A 19908-nucleotide genomic window follows, 5' to 3' on the forward strand; every position below is an offset into this window, starting at 1 on the left:
TGTATTGATTAAATTAGCCCCAAAAGGATCAAACCACTTAGGAGGAAGAGATGTTCATTTAAGTAAATTTTAATTGTTTGCTCTCGCTTCAGTCAAAAAAAGAAAAAAAAGGCTTCTAGAATAGTTTTTCTTTGTAAAAATCAAAAGCTACGAGTTGCTCGAACAAAAGACTTATATTAGTTTGTTATATAATATTTGATGAAATATTGTTTGAGTAATGCTATTAGGAAAAAAAAAACTATATTAACTTTTTTTTGCCAATAAAGAATCATAAGCATTAAAAATTAGAGTTTTCAATGAGGTTTTAATTTGTTTTTTTTCAAGAAAAGTCAAAATTTTAATTTTGCCTTTTGCTACAGTAGAATGTTCTGATTTTTCTTCTTTACTAAACATACTAAACTTTATAGTTGATGTAGGAAGGAAAACTAGAAGCAGGACTTGGCCTTATAATTAAGCAAATTTCTTCCAATTTAAAATTTCTACTACTATAAAGATTGAGAAGTAGTGCTGCTTTGTACCACCGCGCTCGTCGAAAATCACTTCTCGGAAAAGCGCCAGTTCGACCAAAGACGGTTCCAGAAGAGAACAGATGAAGATGAGTAGGAGAGAGAGGAGGAGCAAGCAACGAAGCAGAGAAGAAAAGTCAAACTTCAACGGGCTTCTTCACGCTGCTTTGAGCTATTTAATTAATTAATTAATTAATTTAAACGAATCGTATTGCGGCGTGCTCCCTCACATGTCTCATTTTCCTCACATCCCCTCTCCCCCCTCTCTCTCTATAAAAACCCACCCATTCTCTCCCCACCCTTTTCATCGCAAAACTCCAATCCCATCCCCATCCACTACTTATTTCTCTCTCTCTCTCTCTCTCTCTCTCTCTCTCTCTCTCTCTCTCTCTCCCAACTTTTTTTTTTGTCTCTTATCAACTTAATAATTGAGGAGCACAGTGGAGTTAAGCTAATTAACTATGGAGATGGGAATGATTTGCAACTCCGCCACTCCGCCGAGCGACCAAGAGGAGATGGACTTGAGAAGAGGGCCTTGGACTGTTGAGGAAGATCTTATTCTTGTTAACTACATCACTGCTCACGGCGAGGGCCGCTGGAACTCGCTCGCCCGCTGCGCAGGTATTGTATGCACATACATATATACATACATATACATATAAGAAGATCTACAATCGAGCAAACAAACAAGAGAGCATGCAAAATCAATACCTATCAACTGATGCTACAGGTGTCCTCAAAGGGCGCCGATATATGTACGGGTATCTAATCACGCGTGACATATCATGCACGCTGATTAATACTCGCTTGTGGCGCACAAGGGATATTCCAAGTACTACCACTACAACCACGAGTATTAATTCTCAACAATTTGCTGAAAAAAAACTGCTTATATATTATACATAGTCCTTCTAGTGCATGAAACGAATACTGTTCATACTGAACCGTAGATTAATCTTTCTACTTAATTGGAATATGTATATATATACATATGTAGGTCTTAAGAGAACGGGGAAGAGCTGTAGGCTGAGGTGGCTGAACTACCTACGCCCGGACGTCCGACGCGGCAACATCACTCCCGAGGAGCAGCTCCTCATCCTCGAGCTCCACTCTCGCTGGGGCAACCGGTGAGCGCACCCGCCGCCTCTTCACGAAACACCCCCCGTAATTTAAAAAACTATCTTACGTTTCAGTCCTTCTAACGGCCGAAAGAATCGCATGTTCCAGGTGGTCTAAGATAGCGCAGCACTTGCCCGGACGGACCGATAACGAGATAAAGAATTACTGGAGGACCAGAGTGCAGAAGCACGCGAAGCAGCTTCGCTGCGACGTCAACAGCAAGCAGTTTAAGGACTTAATGCGATACCTATGGATGCCTCGCCTTGTGGAGCGGATCCGGGCAGCTTCGGGCAATGGGGAGGTGGATCACGTGTACCAAAATATTGCTCCTTCTATGATGGCCGTCGATCAGATGATTGACGGTAACTATGATGATCAGAATACCGGGCAGGCGAAGCCCTGCCCGGAGGATTCGAGCACCGCCGGATCATCATCGGTGGAGTCGGCCGGGATGCATTTCTCGTCACCGCCGGTGTCTTCTGCTTGTTTCACCGATTACTATGCCGGCGCTCCGGGAGGTGAGGATAAGAGCGGTGACGGGATCCACACGGCACAATTTGACGGGAACTGGACGGAATCACTACCGAGCCCGGGAGGTTATTCTCACCTGGGGTTACCGGACTTCGATTTCGGAGGATGGGGGGAGAATTTGTGGAGTGTGGATGACATTTGGTTGCAACAACAATATTAGAAAATTAATAATCAGAAGGGTGAAAATTGATTTTAGAAAAAAAAAAAAAAGGATTGTAAATTAAGGATTAAAGCTAGAAAAGCATAGTGAGCGAAGATAAAATCAAGCAAGAGAAACTAGAAGGGAGAGAGAAAAAGTTGGAAAATTTCCAATACTTTTCTCGTCGAATTTTCATTTCTTGTTTCATTCTTTTGGTAAATTTGTACTGAGGTGAAATTAATATTGTAATCTTATGTTTCTGGAGCTGTAATAAGTATAATCATGAGTTGTTTAATTCCAGTGTCATCATATTATTATAATTATTAAGCATTTATGTACAGCTCAATAAAATAAAAATTAATAATTTGTATTGAAAACCAGAAGAAGGTATATATGTTTGCATGATAGGAGAATATCTTTTAGCTCGAATATGAATATTAGAATAAAACTGTTATAATGACATAAACACATTCGGAAAAGGTTTACTTATAAAAAGATATATTTGTGATTAAATGTGCGTTGATGTTACTGAGATTAGGAAAAGAATATGCCTATTGGCTTTTTAACTCTTTCTTAAAATATAATAAAGAGGAGTAATTGATAATACATGTTTCAAACTTCCACAAGAGCATCGATACCTACATAAATGCTGATGCATATTAAAAGAATGGCATTTTCGTGTTATGATATATAATTAAAAGTGCCTCCCTTTTTGTGTGTTTGCGTGTTTCTTATATATATATATATATATTTTTTTTTTTTTCTTATATAACTCATAATGAGTAATTACGAGTTGCGAATGTTAATTCTCGAACTAACGTGCCTAAAGGTACTAATTAAATATCGAATTTAGATAAAAAAAGGTTAGAGATGAGCAAAGAACTTCTTTAAGATAAGGAAAAAGAGTGAAAGTTATTATGTTGTACATATATAAATCTTCTAGTAACGCGCCATACGCATTAGTTAACCTTAATTTGCTTGATAATGCTACTATATATTAATATTTTATATTCAATTGATGGCTTATGATGTCTCCGTCCAATATATAGAAAGTGGATATTCATCATTGGGTGTGTGGGGTGGTCCAAATTATTTAATTTGTTGGCAGTTGAAGAGGACTTAATTAGTTAATTATGGCCAATTTTTCTTCTTTATATTTATTCGTTTACTTATAATCCGAAAGAATCTAAATGTTTCTTTGGATTGATTTCTGAATTAGCTACTTATTTTGTTATCACATACATTTAATTAGTAAATTAAGTGTTTGTAACCTTTGCTATTACTGAAAAAAACCGAAGGTGAGAATAGAAATTCAAATTTAAAAATTTTCACCTTTTCTTTCAGTAGAGATGGATTTCACTTAGTACTTGTTTAAAAAACATTTTACTCCACCGATGCTTTAACAGTGGTATTTTACTTTTTTTTACCTGAAAAAAAGGACCAGTGGATTTTTTTTTTTTCCCCTGTTTTTGCTTAACCTTGCTTAATTAAGTTGTCGCATGCACTTGATGGTCAAACTTTGTCGTCGGTGAATTGGAGAAGTTCCACCATGAATTAATTAAACTACGTTAATTCTTCACACGTACGTTGAATGTGTTTTCTCCAATACAAGCCCAATTAGCTTTGTACTTTTCAATAAAATATCATATTAAACCGCATAAAACAAACTATGCATACATCTTCCATTAACAATATAACATGTTGATAATAATTAGGTTGGCCTTATACGCACTAGATTATATACGATAATATATACAAAAGATATCCCAAAAAAACATATATGCGATAATATATACAAAAGATATCCCAAAAAAACATATATGCGATAATATATACAAAAGATATCCCAAAAAAACATATATGCGATAATATATACAAAAGATATCCCAAAAAAACATATATGCGATAATATATACAAAAGATATCCCAAAAAAACATATATGCGATAATATATACAAAAGATATCCCAAAAAAACATATATGCGATAATATATACAAAAGATATCCCAAAAAAACATATATGCGATAATATATACAAAAGATATCCCAAAAAAACATATATGCGATAATATATACAAAAGATATCCCAAAAAAACATATATGCGATAATATATACAAAAGATATCCCAAAAAAACATATATGCGATAATATATACAAAAGATATCCCAAAAAAACATATATGCGATAATATATACAAAAGATATCCCAAAAAAACATATATGCGATAATATATACAAAAGATATCCCAAAAAACAACATAACGAAACAAAACAAACCAAATGATACAATTATGTAGATTGCTTAATTATTATATACACACTAAAGTCCGTAGACTCTGCTTAAGTACTACACAAGCACTAAAATCAACTATTTTGCAGTGATTAATTACACATAGGATTAATGAAACTCTAACTAAATATCACCATCTAGTTTAAAATTTTATTAAAATTATTTTCCATACCAACTTTTCTACTTTAAATTACTACAATAACTTACTCATTATGCTTCATTATCTTGTTATATATTAATACTAATCACTATATATATATATATATATATAGGGAGAGATCGAGAAAGAGAGAGAGAGAGTATCCTCTCAAATTTGGCTTATTTGAATGACTTATTAACAAATTATTAAAAGTAGAGGCTCTATCGACTATAACCATGCATCTCTTTTTTTTTTAATTTCATTAATTTAGCAATATATTTAATTTAACAGTGCAGCGAGCAATTATTATTATTTTTTTATTTGTGTACTAACTAATTTTGATTTTCGAGTTATTATTTGCAATAAATGGAACTCGGAGGAGGAGCCGGGGAGAACTAGTCTGATGACGTGGAATGTCGTAATTCAGCCACGTGGCGGATTCAAGTGTGGGGCCCACACTGCTGTTGTCGTAGTCCAAGTTTGCTCAGCGTGGTCAACGGGTAGGAGTAAACCCACGTGCGGATAAGTCGTGGTGGGGGCCACCACTTATTATATTGACCCGCTTTTGACCCTTGAAACACGTATTAGATGATCTAAGCTGTCCAATTAGCGGAACTAATTAAATGCTTTGACCATCTCCATTTATGAGTGATTAGCTAATCTAAAAAAACTGATTATCCGCACGAGTCTTTTACTACTAATTGTGCTTAAAATATGATTAGTGAAATTGATCCAAACCCCTTAGCTAATTAAATCCTGAGAGGTATCATCACATCATGATCATAATGTGCAAGGAACACAAGATTACTTTTCAAAAGATTTAACAAATGAAAAAAGAAAAAAAAAAGGACAAAGGTTAATAGTTTTGGCATTGTTGTTAATGAATTGGAGATAAAATTAGAAAACTATATGCTATTGCCTTTTGTTTTTTCCCTCCTCCTTATAGTCTTATTTGTTAGTTTCTGTAAATGTAAACTCTATGCGGTTGAGTGCGCCAATGTATAGAATTTTCAATTCTCGTTATCATTAGTTGGATCACAACTAATACTAATTTTTTTCTTTTTTTGGTGCCAAAAAAGTTCAATAGATGTGTATACATAGATCAATTCCATGTCATGTTTGATGCAAACTTGAACTTTCATTTCTTTTAGTAGTCTTATTTCAGCCTAACCCACGATTAAGCTACATGGATATACACCTCAAGTACCATAAAATATCCTCTCCTTCATCCTTAATCGCCGTACTATTAATTTGCATGCATATGTAGAACGTTGCCAATCCTAGCTAATATTGAACTTGAAGGCCATAATATACTACTTTTGGTAATAACATATGTTGGAACATTGATATTGCCTCATCTCTTTGTCACCAAGGACAAGGATTGTTAATTAAACCAACCAATATCTCCATTGTTTTCCATCCCTCTATTCCTTTCTTGCAAATCATGGGAACCACGAAGGTTGCTTGTGGCTATGAAGAGCCTTAAAACCACCAAAATGCCTAACATGTGTGAACTAGTTTTGATAGGTGTTTGATTAGGGTTTCATGATGGTGATGGTTTAGATATTTTGAGGTTAGGCCGAGGAACTCAATTCTTCTTTTGTAGATGTGTGTTTTTATTCTAATTGGAGTTCTCCGATTATAACTTGGGGTAAAAGATTGTAACTAATTCACAGGAGAAAGAATCATGAGATTTATGTATATAAGATGTAATTGTTTATTCATTTTCTATGAATTAGGAACAACAAACTTAGAATAATTCACATCATGTCGCAATTGAACGATGTAGCTAAAAGAAAATGGTTTCGTCCTGGTCGATCAGATTAGCCACAGTCACTTCTCCATCTCACCTACTTTTACTGCATGGTCATGCGTAAATTACAGCCTTTTCTAAATTCAAAATCTATTATATTCTCAATTATGCATTTGTTAATTGAATTAATGTAGCTCCTCATCATGCAAAATTATATTATCCTACGAAAATTATTCTTGCACTCTAGTATATATGCTACAATAAATATAATTCCATGCTTGTGGGAGCCAGAAACTTCAAAACTCACGCGACTACACAATTAATGACGCATGGTCCCAAAATATTGGTGAACAAGTACGAAGTGATGAAGCTAACCGTACCTTTGTGTGATAGTACTATTTGTAGCTAAGAGGAGATACGCTTAGAAAAATATGGCTAACTTATATGCATTTTGGGCTTGGTTTAGGTGTTCATGGATAAGTTCAACAAGGCGGACTTAGTTTTCCTGCTTATTAATGTATTGGACAAGATACGAAAGCATGAGCTAAATTTGCACATTTTGAAATGGACTTTTGCCCTCTTTGGATATCTCAATAAATTGTTCAAAAAATAATTTATTTGGTGTGAAAACTTTTAATATGATTATAAGTAGGTAGTTTTAGATTTTTTTTATTTTTTAAAAATTTTGCACGCCTGTTTATATACCAAATGTATAAACTTTTTAGGCAAATTAGATAATATACTGAACAAAATATTCATGCATCCCAACATAGTCTTCTATGTGAACATGAATAATAGGATACACTAGTAGAGTAATACCACAAAAAAGAATTTATTTAGATGTGACTCCTAGTTGTGAGATGTGCCTTTCACAATCTGGGATACCGCTGAAGAAAGAAAGTGATGGGAGAGATTAGAAGATGCGGATAAGTTGATTGATGTCACATCTGAAGAATTTGGTGATATCTAAAGTCTCCTTTTTATTTTTCTCTCTTTGCAATATTATCAAAAAAAAACAAAAAACAAAAAAGAAAATGTATATAGACCCCCTTAAAATAGAGCCTTGTAACTTTCTTCTTTTTTTTTTTCGTTTGACAACCTCTCATTTTCAAATGGTTTTAATTTAAATTATTTTACTCAAATGAATTGAACGTTAAATTTAGTTAGAGTGGTTACTTCAAATTTTACAAATTTTTTCTATCCGAAGAAAGTTTAGATTTCCTTAAGAACTAATAATCAATAGCTGATAAAATCGTTAATGTTAATGACACTTCTAGTATAGTTCGACTAAAATAACTCGAAGCAAATAAATAAAACTTGAGAAAATATTAATGGAAAAAAAAATGTCACGGGTTGGGCCGATAAAATTAGCCTCTCCTTATGGGCCTCAAAGCAAATCCATGGGATCAAATCTAAGAGATCTGGCCCATATGTTTAAATTTAGCCCAACAAATAGCGGGTTGTGGGCCAGGTTTTTGAGGCCCAACTGAGTTTGTGTTAAATAATATTTGGCTCAGCTCTGCTTTACTAAGGACACGAAAGTTAGTTGGGCTTGCTATAACATGGGCCGAGTTGAAATGGATTTTTGCAAATAGTGTGTTTGTAAGAAGCTATGAGTTTTTATTTTTTAATTTTTTATATTTTATCATATCTTTTGACAACATTCACATACACTTTCTACTCGAAGCGGAATTAAATTTAGTTGTTATAATCCGAAGCAATTGTGTGTATAAACTATTGTATGCAGCGACGGTACTATATATAAAAAAAATAACAAATTTCATTTGTAAAACTTGTAAGATTAAATCTTCTTTTTTTTTTGAGATAAAGGTAGCACGCTACCCGCTTCATTCATTGGAAAAATAAATTAGGCTACAAGAGTGAGACAGCCTGGGCCCCTAGGAAGAAAAAAAAAAAAAAACACACACACACATGCTTCAAAATAAAGATTAAATCTTAAAATAAGAAAAGAAAGAGAGAGAAAAGGAAAAAAATAATAATAATAACGGACCAGTGCACGAGGAGCCAGGTCCAGGCAAATGATTTGTTTTACTGCATGTTGGAGCGGGTAAATTTTTGCGGATAAGAAACCGTACAGAGGGTCTTTATTTCGGATCCGATTAGGCCCGTTTCAATATTTGTACGGATCCCGATGCATTCGGCGGGAGTAATAAAACCGTAAAAAGCGTTCGTTCGAAATCCCGTGGCGTCATTTTGAAGCATCTAATCATGGTGGAGGGAGAGGGGCGTCGAGGGGGGAAGAGAAAGAGAGAGAAAGAGAGAGAGAGAGAGATGTGTTGATGTGCGAGGAATCGGAGAGAGAGAGAGAGGAATCGGGGGTAGATAGAGAGAGAGGAATCTCTCCGATTCAGGTATTGATTTTAATCCATAATCGATTTTGCCCTATATTTAATTGCATTATGTGTGATCTATTCATCTCGAATACTATAATGAGATAATCGCCATTTAGTTCCTTCTCTTGTCATTAAACATCTCAATTTTTTGCTGCGATTAGTTTAGCTCACTATGTGCTAAATTTGTTACTAACTCTTTATCGATTAATTGAGAAATGTCTACGTCAATGCTGTAAACGATTTATTGATGTGTAAATTGACATTAAAAATGTTGCTATAAATTGTATATGCAATGTTAAATGGTATCTGTTTTATGATCTTACCGAGTTAATGATTTTCTCCATAATTGTTGATGCAACGCTAAATGATTGTTTATCTGTTTTAGGATGTTAATTTCGTGGTGATTTTACTAATTTTAGTGATTCGTTAGTTAATGTAAGCCTCCTGTAATGTCTTATTGCTCTTATGAAATGTATCGCTGATGTGACTGCTTTAATGTCACATTCGTGGCGTTTTGTGAATCCATCAGTCACTTTTTCACACATTTAAGTCATGTTCCAGCCCACACTTAGAGATTTAGTACTATATTTTGGCGCTAGCGAGTGATCTTACAATAGAATCATCGATTACTCATGCATAGATTGTTCTGATTTGGGGGGCGGGTGCGGTGAGGGTGTTATAGAGATTGTGTAGATTATCTGAGCATATAGTTACTTTTTTTATAATGCGTATGTGGAGATATAATCTTTGCATGAGACTAACATATTTGTGGTTTACCTTGAGAGGACATGAGGCATCCTCCATAAATCAAAATCTATTTATTCAAGTATTCGCAAAAAAGAGAACATTCAACTTTGACATAGTGTAACATTATTACCAGCAAATCAATTTCTAAACGATTATGTAGTACTTTCTTGAATTCCCACAAAATAATGGTCGCATGCAGGTTAATGAGTGAGAGCTCTAAGGCTAGAGTAAACAAGCTATTGACCATCTTTCCCCATCTCCACCATATATGTCGCGAGAGCCTTCAAAGTAGTGAAATTCAGCTGCGAGCTTTTGCATTCTCTGCTTTTGCCGCTTCTGTGCATGGTGTGGATCGGAACTTCCATCGAACACCTCCTGTTCCTCCAATGCTGTAGCGCCAGCGAGGATGGCTCTGAAGAGGAGGAGCAGAGAAGCCATTTGGAGAATTAAACAGGTGCATGCCTTTTCCACTATGTTTGTATGGCTATATATATTTGACAGGGTCAGTGTTGTTGTTGGTAAGGTATGAGATAGGTAGTTAATTCTTGCAAGAGAATTTCTGGTGGATCATATTATATTGCTGGGGGTTAAATGTTAAAATTGTTGTTACATGTTGAAGTATAGAAAAACTTTGCTGGCCATCTAAGTAGACTCGTTTAAAAGGTCAATGGTGGTTAATCCACTATTTGGCTTGTTTATCAGGTAAAGTAAGAGTAGGACACACCCATCAGGCTTAACTGATGCCCATTAATTTGTGCACTTGGTTGTTGGGTTTTAATAACATGCCTACAATATGCAGCTGCTTGTTTATTCAAGGTCTTTTCAATCTAGTTGATTATATGCACTTTGGTTATTGAACATTATGTTAATATGGTATACCACCTAACAGTTTGTCCCTACCTTGCTGATTTGCATGTCCGAGTGCCTTGTTGTTTCAGCCAACCTACTTGGTTCTACTTGTTTTCGTCTATTATTCAATATTTTTAGGTAGATGGTATAGACTTTGAGCTTAGGTGCAATTGAATTAATTCATTATGCACAATATAGATGTTGCTATAACAAGGTATTGTTGCGTGGTTTCACTATTTTAGCTACGGGACTTTTCTATACATGTTCCAACTTATTAATTTGCACCAACAGATTGAAATGCAATAATTCCACCCCTTCATGAACCAATGCAAGGCACTCAAAATATTGCTAACAATATTCTTGTCATTGAATAAGAACACAAATAGTTATATCGATGCTCTTGTATATTCTTATAATGCTTAATTTAATAAGATTTGCTCTTTTACATTTCCCTGCTATAGGGTCTAAGGATGTAGTAGGTGTATTTAGGCTTTCCAGTGCGCCTAAGTACCACTACCAAGGCACCAATCACGCTAGATCTAGGTAGCAACGAGTACAAAAATTTGGGAGAGCAGCTGTAACCGCCATCCTCCCCCTCCACCCCAAAAAAAGCAAAAAGAGAATTACAATAAAAGAACTTCATAATTAGATTAGTGGCTTAATGTTGTCTTCGTTAGCATCTACTCGGAATAGATCGAGGCGGTTATGGCCGAGTCTTAGCGAGTACATAGCCTTTTTATAGTCACCCCAAGTGAAAGATTTGTAGCATCTAGGCCTTTGGACTGTGACCATCTCCGGAATCGGGGCGAGACATGAATGAAGAGAAGGTGCAGCAAAGTAAACCATGGAGAGTCTTGAACTGTAGGGGTGAACAATGGCCCTGTGTCTCACACTCACCAGTCTCCCATTTGTCATAGCCTTCAATTAGAAGATATACAAAAAAAAGGGTCAATCCTACCATCCTTGGTATAAAAGAGAGGTCAATCCTATTATCCTTGGTAGAATAATAAACAATTTAGGTGTCGTTCTTAATGAATGAAGTGGATAGCATGTCATTTTTTTCTCAAGAAAAAAAAAAACAATTTAGGCATTGCTATTATTAGATATGTGTTTTATGCTTATGAAATGAGCATCTGTGCACACATATGTATTTACTTAATGAGATCATGGGCAATTTGTAAGTGTTATTGCATATCCAGGTTGACGTAAGGATATACATGCATTTATAGTTTGTATGAATATAGGTGGACAGTATGTATTGTTTCCAAGTAAATGTCTAATCTCTGTTTCTCTATCATTATCTTCTTTTCTTGAGAGAGAGAGAACTCTCTATTATTATCTCTACCTTGACTTTCCCTTCATAAATTCTCTATTGTTTTTTCTGGTTCTCTATTCTATGCAATTAATTATGCAGCTATGAGGTCAAGTTGTACTTAGAATTCAGAGTGATCCGACCTAAGGTTTACTGTTGTTAGCCTCAACATCTCACCTCTTCTTAACCTGATTTTGAAGTAAATCAAATTTTTTTAAATTCAAACTATATATTCCTACTTCAAAAATCAATATCCCTATATATGGATAACAATATGGCTGATAATGAGAGTTAAACAGTCAAGAACCAACCTGGAGAGCATCACCGACAAGGACAAAGAAGGCAGTGGGGTCGGGCGACACAGGAAACCATGCAGCCTCCCCTGAGGAGAAAGGGGGCAGTATTTGGAGCCCCTCCACACCATTCGATCTAAGCAGCGTGATGATCTGAGGGTCCGTGTGCTCTCCAAATCCAACTCTATTCTTATCGTTCTCTTCTCTACTGGAGCAAGGTAGGTAGTGATTGAGTCTCAATAAGGAGTCACTTTCTCTGTCCCTTATCATCCTACTAAATACTTCAGTGTCTTTTAGTCCTAGGCCTTCTCCCAGTAGCTCCAATATCTCACATGCTAACTTTCTCACAGCCTCAACGTACTTATTCGCCGCACAGCTGTAAAAAGGGAAAGGCCAAAAGGTTAGAAATGAATCTGAACTTTGAATTGGTAGTAAAGGGTAAGGAGAAATGAATTTGAACTTTGAATGGTAGTAAAGGGGGGGGATAAAAAGAAAAAAAGTGATGATTGAATTGTTCTTTTCTGAGTTTCTGATGCCCGTCCTTTTTCTTTCTTCTGTCCACTATACCATAAATTGCTCGTGTTGCTTGGCTTTTTATAGATAGGACAAGAATTGAGAGGATGCACTATCTTTTACTCAGGTGTAGTATGCCTCTTTTGGGGGTTTGCACCTGATTTAGCCTATTATTTGTGTCCTTTTTTGGTTGGGGAGGGGTAGGGGCTAGGCTGTCCTTGATTTCTCTAGTTTCTCGCACTATGGAAGTTTAATCTACTAGTCATATCAGGTACTAAAAGGTCTTAGGTTGGGTCTGGGTTAGTTGAATCCAGCCAGTACGCTAGTATTAATCAAAGATTAACATAGAATTTTAGACCGTCCCCTGTGCCTAACACTTGCAACTTGCAAGCGTTGACTTCATGGAGAATCTTCATGTATTCACATGAGATTCTGAAATCAATGAATTAGGGAAAACAAAGCACACATCGAGAGACTAATTTACTTCTGTCATAAAGTTGACACTTTCTTAGTTCCAACTGGTGTTACATAAAGACCTTTTTTTTTATTGAGAAAGAGAAAAGAAATGAGCTACCCGCTTTATTTATTTTTTTTTAAAAAAAATAAATTCAGTTAGAAATATAAAGCAATTAGATTTTGAATTTAAAATTTCAGATAGCAATCATCAAGTTCTTAGTCAACTATATTAGATATGATCGATACAATAAGGCCTTGTTGGAGAAAGTCACAAGCAACTTAGGATATCAGTTGAATGCCAGCAACTTGTTTAGGAGGGCATCAACTTAGGATTTCCTTTTTACCGATCGTCCCTAGAGCAAGTGGCAAAGGGCTTGGTGGTTGATACCCGAGACCCAAGTTCAAATCCTAGTTGATTCACACTTCCAGCTAAGTTTATTTTTAAATGAAATAAACGAAGCGGGTAGCGTGCTACCTATCTCTCAAAAAAAAAAAAAACTTAGGATTTCCTTTTATTTTAAGATTTCATTAACTAAATAAAAGAGCCAGCAATCGCTCACTTAGACAGTTCTAATTGTTAACTCGCATCCTCAATCAATTATGATGATCAGCGAAGTACAAATTACTTAGTCGATATCTAATTCACATCGTTTATACTTGTTGATCTTCATACTGTGGTTTTTTTGTTTTTTTGAGAGAGAGAGAAAGAAAGGTAGTAAGTTATCCACTTTGTTCATTTTTTAAGAAATGAATTTAACTAAAAAAAATGAAGCAAGTAGGCTAGACTTTGGGATCTCGATTACTAACCATCAAGTCCTTACTCAACTATGCTAGATACGGCCAGATGGTTGTTCTAGTTACTATGCTAGAAATTTTTAGCTATGATTTTCTTCTATCCTTTCCTTTCATCTGATAAATAACATTACTTTTCACCACATCTTTCTTAACGGGCTCCACCGAAGTATCTATACCAACACCTTCAAACCACAATTTGCGAATGATCATTAATAAATTAATAAAAACAAACATTGGAGCAGATTGCGATCTCAATTCCTAATTTGTAAGTTTGTAAAACTACATTGTTGTTAGTTTCATATATTACTGCTTTCTAAATAATTAAGAATTTCCCAATGAGCCTCCGTCACATTTAGGCAACAATGTGATAGAAGGTCATATATATTATATATATATGGAGAGAGAGAGAGAGAGAGAGAGAGAGAGAAAAAAAAGGGTAGCATGCTATTCCATTCGTTTATTTCTTTTAGAAATAAACTTAGTTGAAAATATGAATCAACTAGAATTCGAACTTGAAACCTTGACTACCAACCATCAAGTCCTTTGCCACTTGTGCTAGGAATCTCCGAGATGATATATTATTAAAGTCACGTACGGCACAATGAAAGTGATTTAAATGATTCTAGAAGCAAAAGCCTTAAGGCAAGTTTTCAGTGGCAAATTTAAAAGTTCAAATTCTTTTTAATCTTACAAAATTGCACGCAATGCTTACTCAAGATACCTGAAGGACCAGCATTAATCTTATCTCCTGTCTTTTTTCTTTTTTTCTTTTTTCTTTTTTTTGGGATGTTGGGGGGTTGGGGGAGGAGATAGAAGTGCCATACGGTGATCCCTTATTTGCTAACTGCACTTATCCTTACTGGATATGCCATATTCTACTTATTCTATTGCATATGAGAACTCTTCATTCACCATTCTATACATCTTATGCTTCATCTGTTTAAATTTCCTATTATCAGAGCACAGAGTTATGAAAGTGAGTATCATACATGTGTAGCTAGATACCTGAACTTTTCAGGGCCTTCTCTTGATATTGTCCATGCTCTATGGGATAAAGAGGAGGGGTTGGCAGGTAGGAGAAGGTACTCGACTTCTCCGGTGTCACCTTTGAGCCCGATGGACTTGCTCCCATAGCCAAGTGGGCTTGATGGGCCCGCTCGTTGCTTCTCTCCGCCCGGTAGGGCGAAGAATTCTACCGCAGCAGCCTCCATCTTCAATGAGAGGTTGAGGGGCACACCATGGTTGATGACCTTGAAAAAACCTAATTTCTCACATGATTTCACGACGAGCTCAGTGCGTAGGGACCTCTGCTGGGATAAGTCGATCACAGGGATGAAGAAAGATTGTATAACTTTATCGTGAATCAAGGGGCTAGCAGAGGCCACTACCATAGTTGACGGTTATCACTCTTTGATTCTTATGTTCCCTGAGTGTAGGCCTAAAGAATTTAAGGTTGGTGGGAGCCAAGGAAGGAGGCGGCAATGAGGGAGAAAGGTAATTAATAAGAGGGTGAATGGGGGATGAGGAGGGGATGTTGTATGGATATATATATATATATATATAGCGAAGGGAAGGTGGTGGAGGGATTTTATAGGCATCAAAAGTGCTTTGTGTAAGTGTACAACAGAGAGGTTCCTATGTAGCATTCAGAACATAAGGTTGACTATGTTGCTGCTTTTGACTTGGTTTCTTTCTCTTGGAATTACTAGTATTCTAGGGGGGGCCTCTAGTTTGCAACTTCTAATTTGTTTGTTTGTGTTTTTCATATCTTCAGATGTTTGAAATTAGAAAACTTATGACCTGTTGTCCTTCGTCTTCTTAGTGCCTGTAGTTCCAGCTTCTTGTCCAGCTTCTTTACTTAAAAGAGCGTGTTTGGTTCATGTTTGGAGTAGTAATTAATTGAAAAAAGGTTTAAATGGTATATTTGTTGGAATTCAAACTAGGAGAGGAAATGGACTGAATTACTACAATTTGACCTTCGAATGAGTTTTGACTTCAGATTCTAGGTCAGAGACAAAATCGGGGAGATTAGACGACTTCCATTCCTCCTTACAATGGAAACCGGAATTGTTCTTATCGGTTCAAGGGGTCTCTGCATGGGCAATGCTCATACTAATTCTCGTGCCTAGCCTAAAACTTTCCTAAACACCCCAAAATTTGAATCCAGGAGCTTGGTGAACGAAGCTTTTGAAGCAAGTTGTTAATAGATTTTTTCTTTTTTTTAGTTTGACAAAAAAAAACTAGCATCTTTTAGGAGTGCATTAGAATATATACTACGGAAAAGAATGAATTGATAATTAATTCCGAAATTATACAAATGAATTTAGCCAGTATAGGGTGCTGCAGTTGACCATTTTTTGTTTATATAGTGAAGTTGATGGGGACGGCAAATTAATATATCTTTAGTACGAATTATATGGTTTTTAATTGAGTTTTGCAACTTGAGAGACCCTGGTGACGTTTTATCTCTAGTTACGCGTAAAGTAGGTATGATTTGTTCCATAGTCTCACAGAAAAGAATGTTGCCCCTTTTTCTTTGGTTTTTGTTATTTAGCTTGCTAGTGCTACATCATTGCATTCAAGAAATATTAAGTGGTGGTTTGGCATGAAATGTGACGTGCTGGTTTGTATGAGTTTTGAAACATCTATTCTAAGGCGGATAGAAAGTGAAATATATTTTTCAATCTCAAAACTAAACCTGTTAAATATAAAAATGTTTACTCTAACAGCTTAAATTTTTAGAGAACGGTGTTTAAACATTTTTATATTTAACAAAACCTTACTTTGCAGCTTGCATCCATGTCTTTTGAGCTTTATAAAATAAACTCATTTCAACAGTGGCTCACTCGACTGTACTTACAAACACTCTTGAGTTTGAATGCATGCTCACTTTTGTAGACAGATTAGTCGTAACCTGAACTTTGTCATGCTTAGCTAAACTCACATGCTAGACAAATTAACATATTTAAATTTACAATGCCAAAGAAAGATAAATATATGGTGAAGCAAGAAAAGTAATCCTAGGCCTTGTTTAGCATTGTTGTTATTTTAAGATTTCTTAAGTACTTATTTTATATAACTTACATGTGCTGATAGATTGATCTTTGTCGTGATTAATTAATTTGTAGCGTATTTGGCCCGAAGATAAATGATAATTGTTAGAAAAAGAGTTGTAACTGAAAAAAAAAAAAAAAGTGTTATGAAATTTTTATTTTTTATTGTCAAATAAGTATTTCGGATGACAGAATTCAACTCTTGGAATCAACGTGAAGGCCTAGTTTTTTTATCTCCCTATTCAATGGTCGTACGCTAGCATAATTAATTTACCGGCCTCTTGAATTATGGTTATTCTATATGAATAATTATTATCGTTTTCATGGCTAATCCCTTAGAATTGTCCACGTGGAAGTGATTCAGAGGGCCATCTTTTCAGCGTCGTTATTATCAATTTGATTCCTCTTGGTTTTACAGTCGTGAAAACACATTAGAGCATTAGCATATTATTTATTTTATTTTACCCAATTTTGTTTCATTAAAAAGATAACATCCCTACCATATGAATATTATAAAGAATGTGTTACACCGAACCAATTGCTCCGCCCAGTTATTTATCGTAGGGAAAAGAAAAAACTTTCTCCGCCCAGGTATTTATCGTAGGGAAAAGAAAAAACTAAGTTTTCTTGTGAAATTGAACTATGATTAATTTTTAATTAAGTTCCTGGGAGTTATTTTTAGTTGAATGGTAGATGAGCTTTGATTGGTTTGGAGCATATTATGTCAAACAACTGATTTTTCCAGAAGCTTAGAATTTTAGACAACTGTTTTAATATTTCGTATTTAGTAGTTGCACATTTATGTATTCTCGAGCAATAATTAAGCTCCACCCAACTCAGATTGAAATTTAATAGGTCGCTGTTGATGGTGGTTGGATGTGATTATTTTGGTGTAAAACATTCGATTATTCGTGTCAACAAGGAACGTGAGTTTTGGTGTTATTTATTATGATTATATCCCCTTTTTTTATTGAGACTTTAGACTAAGTCAAATTACTTAATTAATTGCCGGCTTTCATTTGTACTATTAAGTTCATGTTGTAGGATAGAGAAAAATCGTGAGCCCAAGTTTTTCTTTTAATTTTTTAAATTATTTCAGAGGAAAGATGGTGAACCCTGGTCACAAATGAGGTTTCCTGTGATATGTAATATCAGGAACGGGCTTCTGGCGGCGTATAATTATAATCAAAGGTGTTCATGGAAGTGTAATCTTCAGTTCGTTCTACAAACTTCGAGACTATTAGTAAAGGATTTATTATGATTAGCTTTACGCATGTGCAATGAAGGGGCTAATTTAGTATTTAGCGAGCATAAACTATAAAGGATTGTATAGAAATGTTAGTGGGCCGTATACCACTCTGCCTCTCTGGCCTTTTGCTTTAAACCTCAGCTTCGGGCCCATTGTGGCCCAATAACGTCTTATAATAGCAAGCAATCTCTAGCATGTACTATTTTAGGTCCAAATCCAGCCCACATGAAATCAGAGTCTGGCCTTTTTTGGTTACACACAAAACCCTCACTTTTGGTCTCAACATCTTGAAGGTCTAACTGACCGTCCCTATAGCAAGTGGCAAAGGGCTTGGTGGTTGGTACCCGAGATCCAAATTCGAATCCTAGTTGATTCACATTTCTAGCTAAGTTTATTTCTAAATGAAATAAATGAAATGGGTAGCGTGCTACCTATCTCTCTCAAAAAAAAAAAAAAAAAAAAAAAACCCATCTTGAAGGTCTAAGCATTTGCTCAACTCAGTTTTAGTGGTAAAAGTAGAGGCTGAGCTGCATTCAGAATTGGATTGGATTGGCACAATGAAAGATGGATGTTGGGGAAGAAGGATGGTTTAGTAATCAAGAGGAGTAAAAGTCATGACACATAGGGGTTAGACCCATGAGGTGGAAATATTTCATACTAGTGTTATTTATTAATTTGGTCATAGTCCATTAACCAACACAGAGTTCAGACCAACCTCAGTTGCTTGAAGCCTTGAACTAACAGTAAACAAAATTTTTTTGGCCCGACTGAAGCTACTTATTCAGTTAATTAGTACTCTAAAACTTGATGATTTACATTTCTCTTGTATAATACATAAGAAGAACGTTTCTGATATTTATTTTTGGTTTTTTAGGTTCATATTAAATAGTTTACATTTCGTATTATGGTTTTTACTAATCAATTTGGAATTTTTGTTTTCTCTGTGTTATTTGGAACTCTTGTAAATTAAATTCTGAATTTTCATATTCTGTTCATACGTAAGTTCAAACTTGCATGGCACGTATGCATGTGTCCATATACATGTATGTAAGTAGAAACGAATATAGTATGTATTTATCTATGCACATGAACTTGGCCCACATAATCAAACTTACAAGACAACTTAAATGGAAACTGTAGCAAGATGCTTAAACCTGACATGTTAGGGCCGGGTATAATAGCTTCCCTTTCATCCTGAATACAACTCCTGCCTCATAACTCTTTGCTGTGACTCACACCCTAACACATGATAGCTTTTAATTGTGTGGCATAAATGCCCCCCCATCTAAAAGTTTCTAGCAGACAGAAAGGATGCATTTAAAGCTAAACTATCCCAACAAATGAAACAATATACATGTCTTTTGAAGGGGACAGAGTGAGGTGGTGGAGTCCTCATAAATGCATGCTTTGTTTGAGAGAGAGAGAGAGAGAGAGAGAGAGAGAGAGAGAGTACTTAGTGGAATATTGGTTGCTGTGGGTAGACAAGGCTAGGTGGCCTCCACAAGGGAAAGGAGGCATGCATGCATGAATGCCAATCATAACCATAGCCTTTGAGCCCCTCTATGACCCATGTGGACACCATCAACACATGCACTACTTGCACGCTTTAGTTTTAGAGCATTTTGCATTGTACATTCTTATAGTTTCTCAGATGTCGAAGGAAGCCTAGTTATTGTGAGGGCCAAGTAGCTTGCACTGCAATTTTTAAGCATTCATTAGTATATATATATGTCGACACCACAGAGAGGGCTATGTTATTTTTCTTTTCTTTTTTTTATTTCTTAATTTTATTTTAACTAAATATATATAC

The 19908-nt window shown here is 35.5% G+C and overlaps 2 protein-coding genes across 3 annotated transcripts in view; one reads left to right on the forward strand and one right to left on the reverse strand.

Annotated features, from left to right (window-relative positions):
• The window catches only part of LOC109709211 (transcription factor MYB108-like), a 91055-nt gene extending 88465 nt beyond the window's left edge, over nt 1-2590 (forward strand). The window contains exons 2-4 of one of the 2 annotated variants that reach the window (XM_020231314.1): nt 948-1127; nt 1504-1633; nt 1734-2590. In XM_020231314.1, coding sequence (XP_020086903.1) covers nt 968-1127; nt 1504-1633; nt 1734-2316 — 873 coding nt within the window. In that variant the 5' untranslated portion in view covers nt 948-967 and the 3' untranslated portion in view covers nt 2317-2590. Of the gene's footprint in view, nt 1-910; nt 1128-1503; nt 1634-1733 lie in introns of those variants that run through there. The other variant, XM_020231313.1, reaches the window with a different exon arrangement.
• LOC109709208 (gibberellin 2-beta-dioxygenase 2-like) lies at nt 10831-15188 on the reverse strand. Its single transcript, XM_020231310.1, has 3 exons — nt 14802-15188; nt 12051-12408; nt 10831-11345 (listed from the first exon to the last, which is right to left on the reverse strand). Exons 1-3 carry the CDS (start codon nt 15185-15187, stop codon nt 11073-11075), a joined length of 1017 nt encoding a protein of 338 aa, XP_020086899.1. The 5' UTR covers nt 15188; the 3' UTR covers nt 10831-11072.

Source organism: Ananas comosus, linkage group 4 (genome assembly GCF_001540865.1).
Source record: "Ananas comosus cultivar F153 linkage group 4, ASM154086v1, whole genome shotgun sequence".
NCBI lineage: Eukaryota > Viridiplantae > Streptophyta > Magnoliopsida > Poales > Bromeliaceae > Ananas > Ananas comosus.

Coding starts and splice junctions, on each gene's coding strand:
- LOC109709208 (XM_020231310.1), bottom strand. CDS start 15,187: ATGGTAGTGGCCTCTGCTAGCCCCTTGATTCACGATAAAGTTATACAA. Junction 12,409..14,801: donor GAAGGCCCTGAAAAGTTCAG/GTATCTAGCTAC, acceptor CCCTTTTTACAG/CTGTGCGGCGAATAAGTACG. Junction 11,346..12,050: donor TTGTCGGTGATGCTCTCCAG/GTTGGTTCTTGA, acceptor TTCTAATTGAAG/GCTATGACAAATGGGAGACT.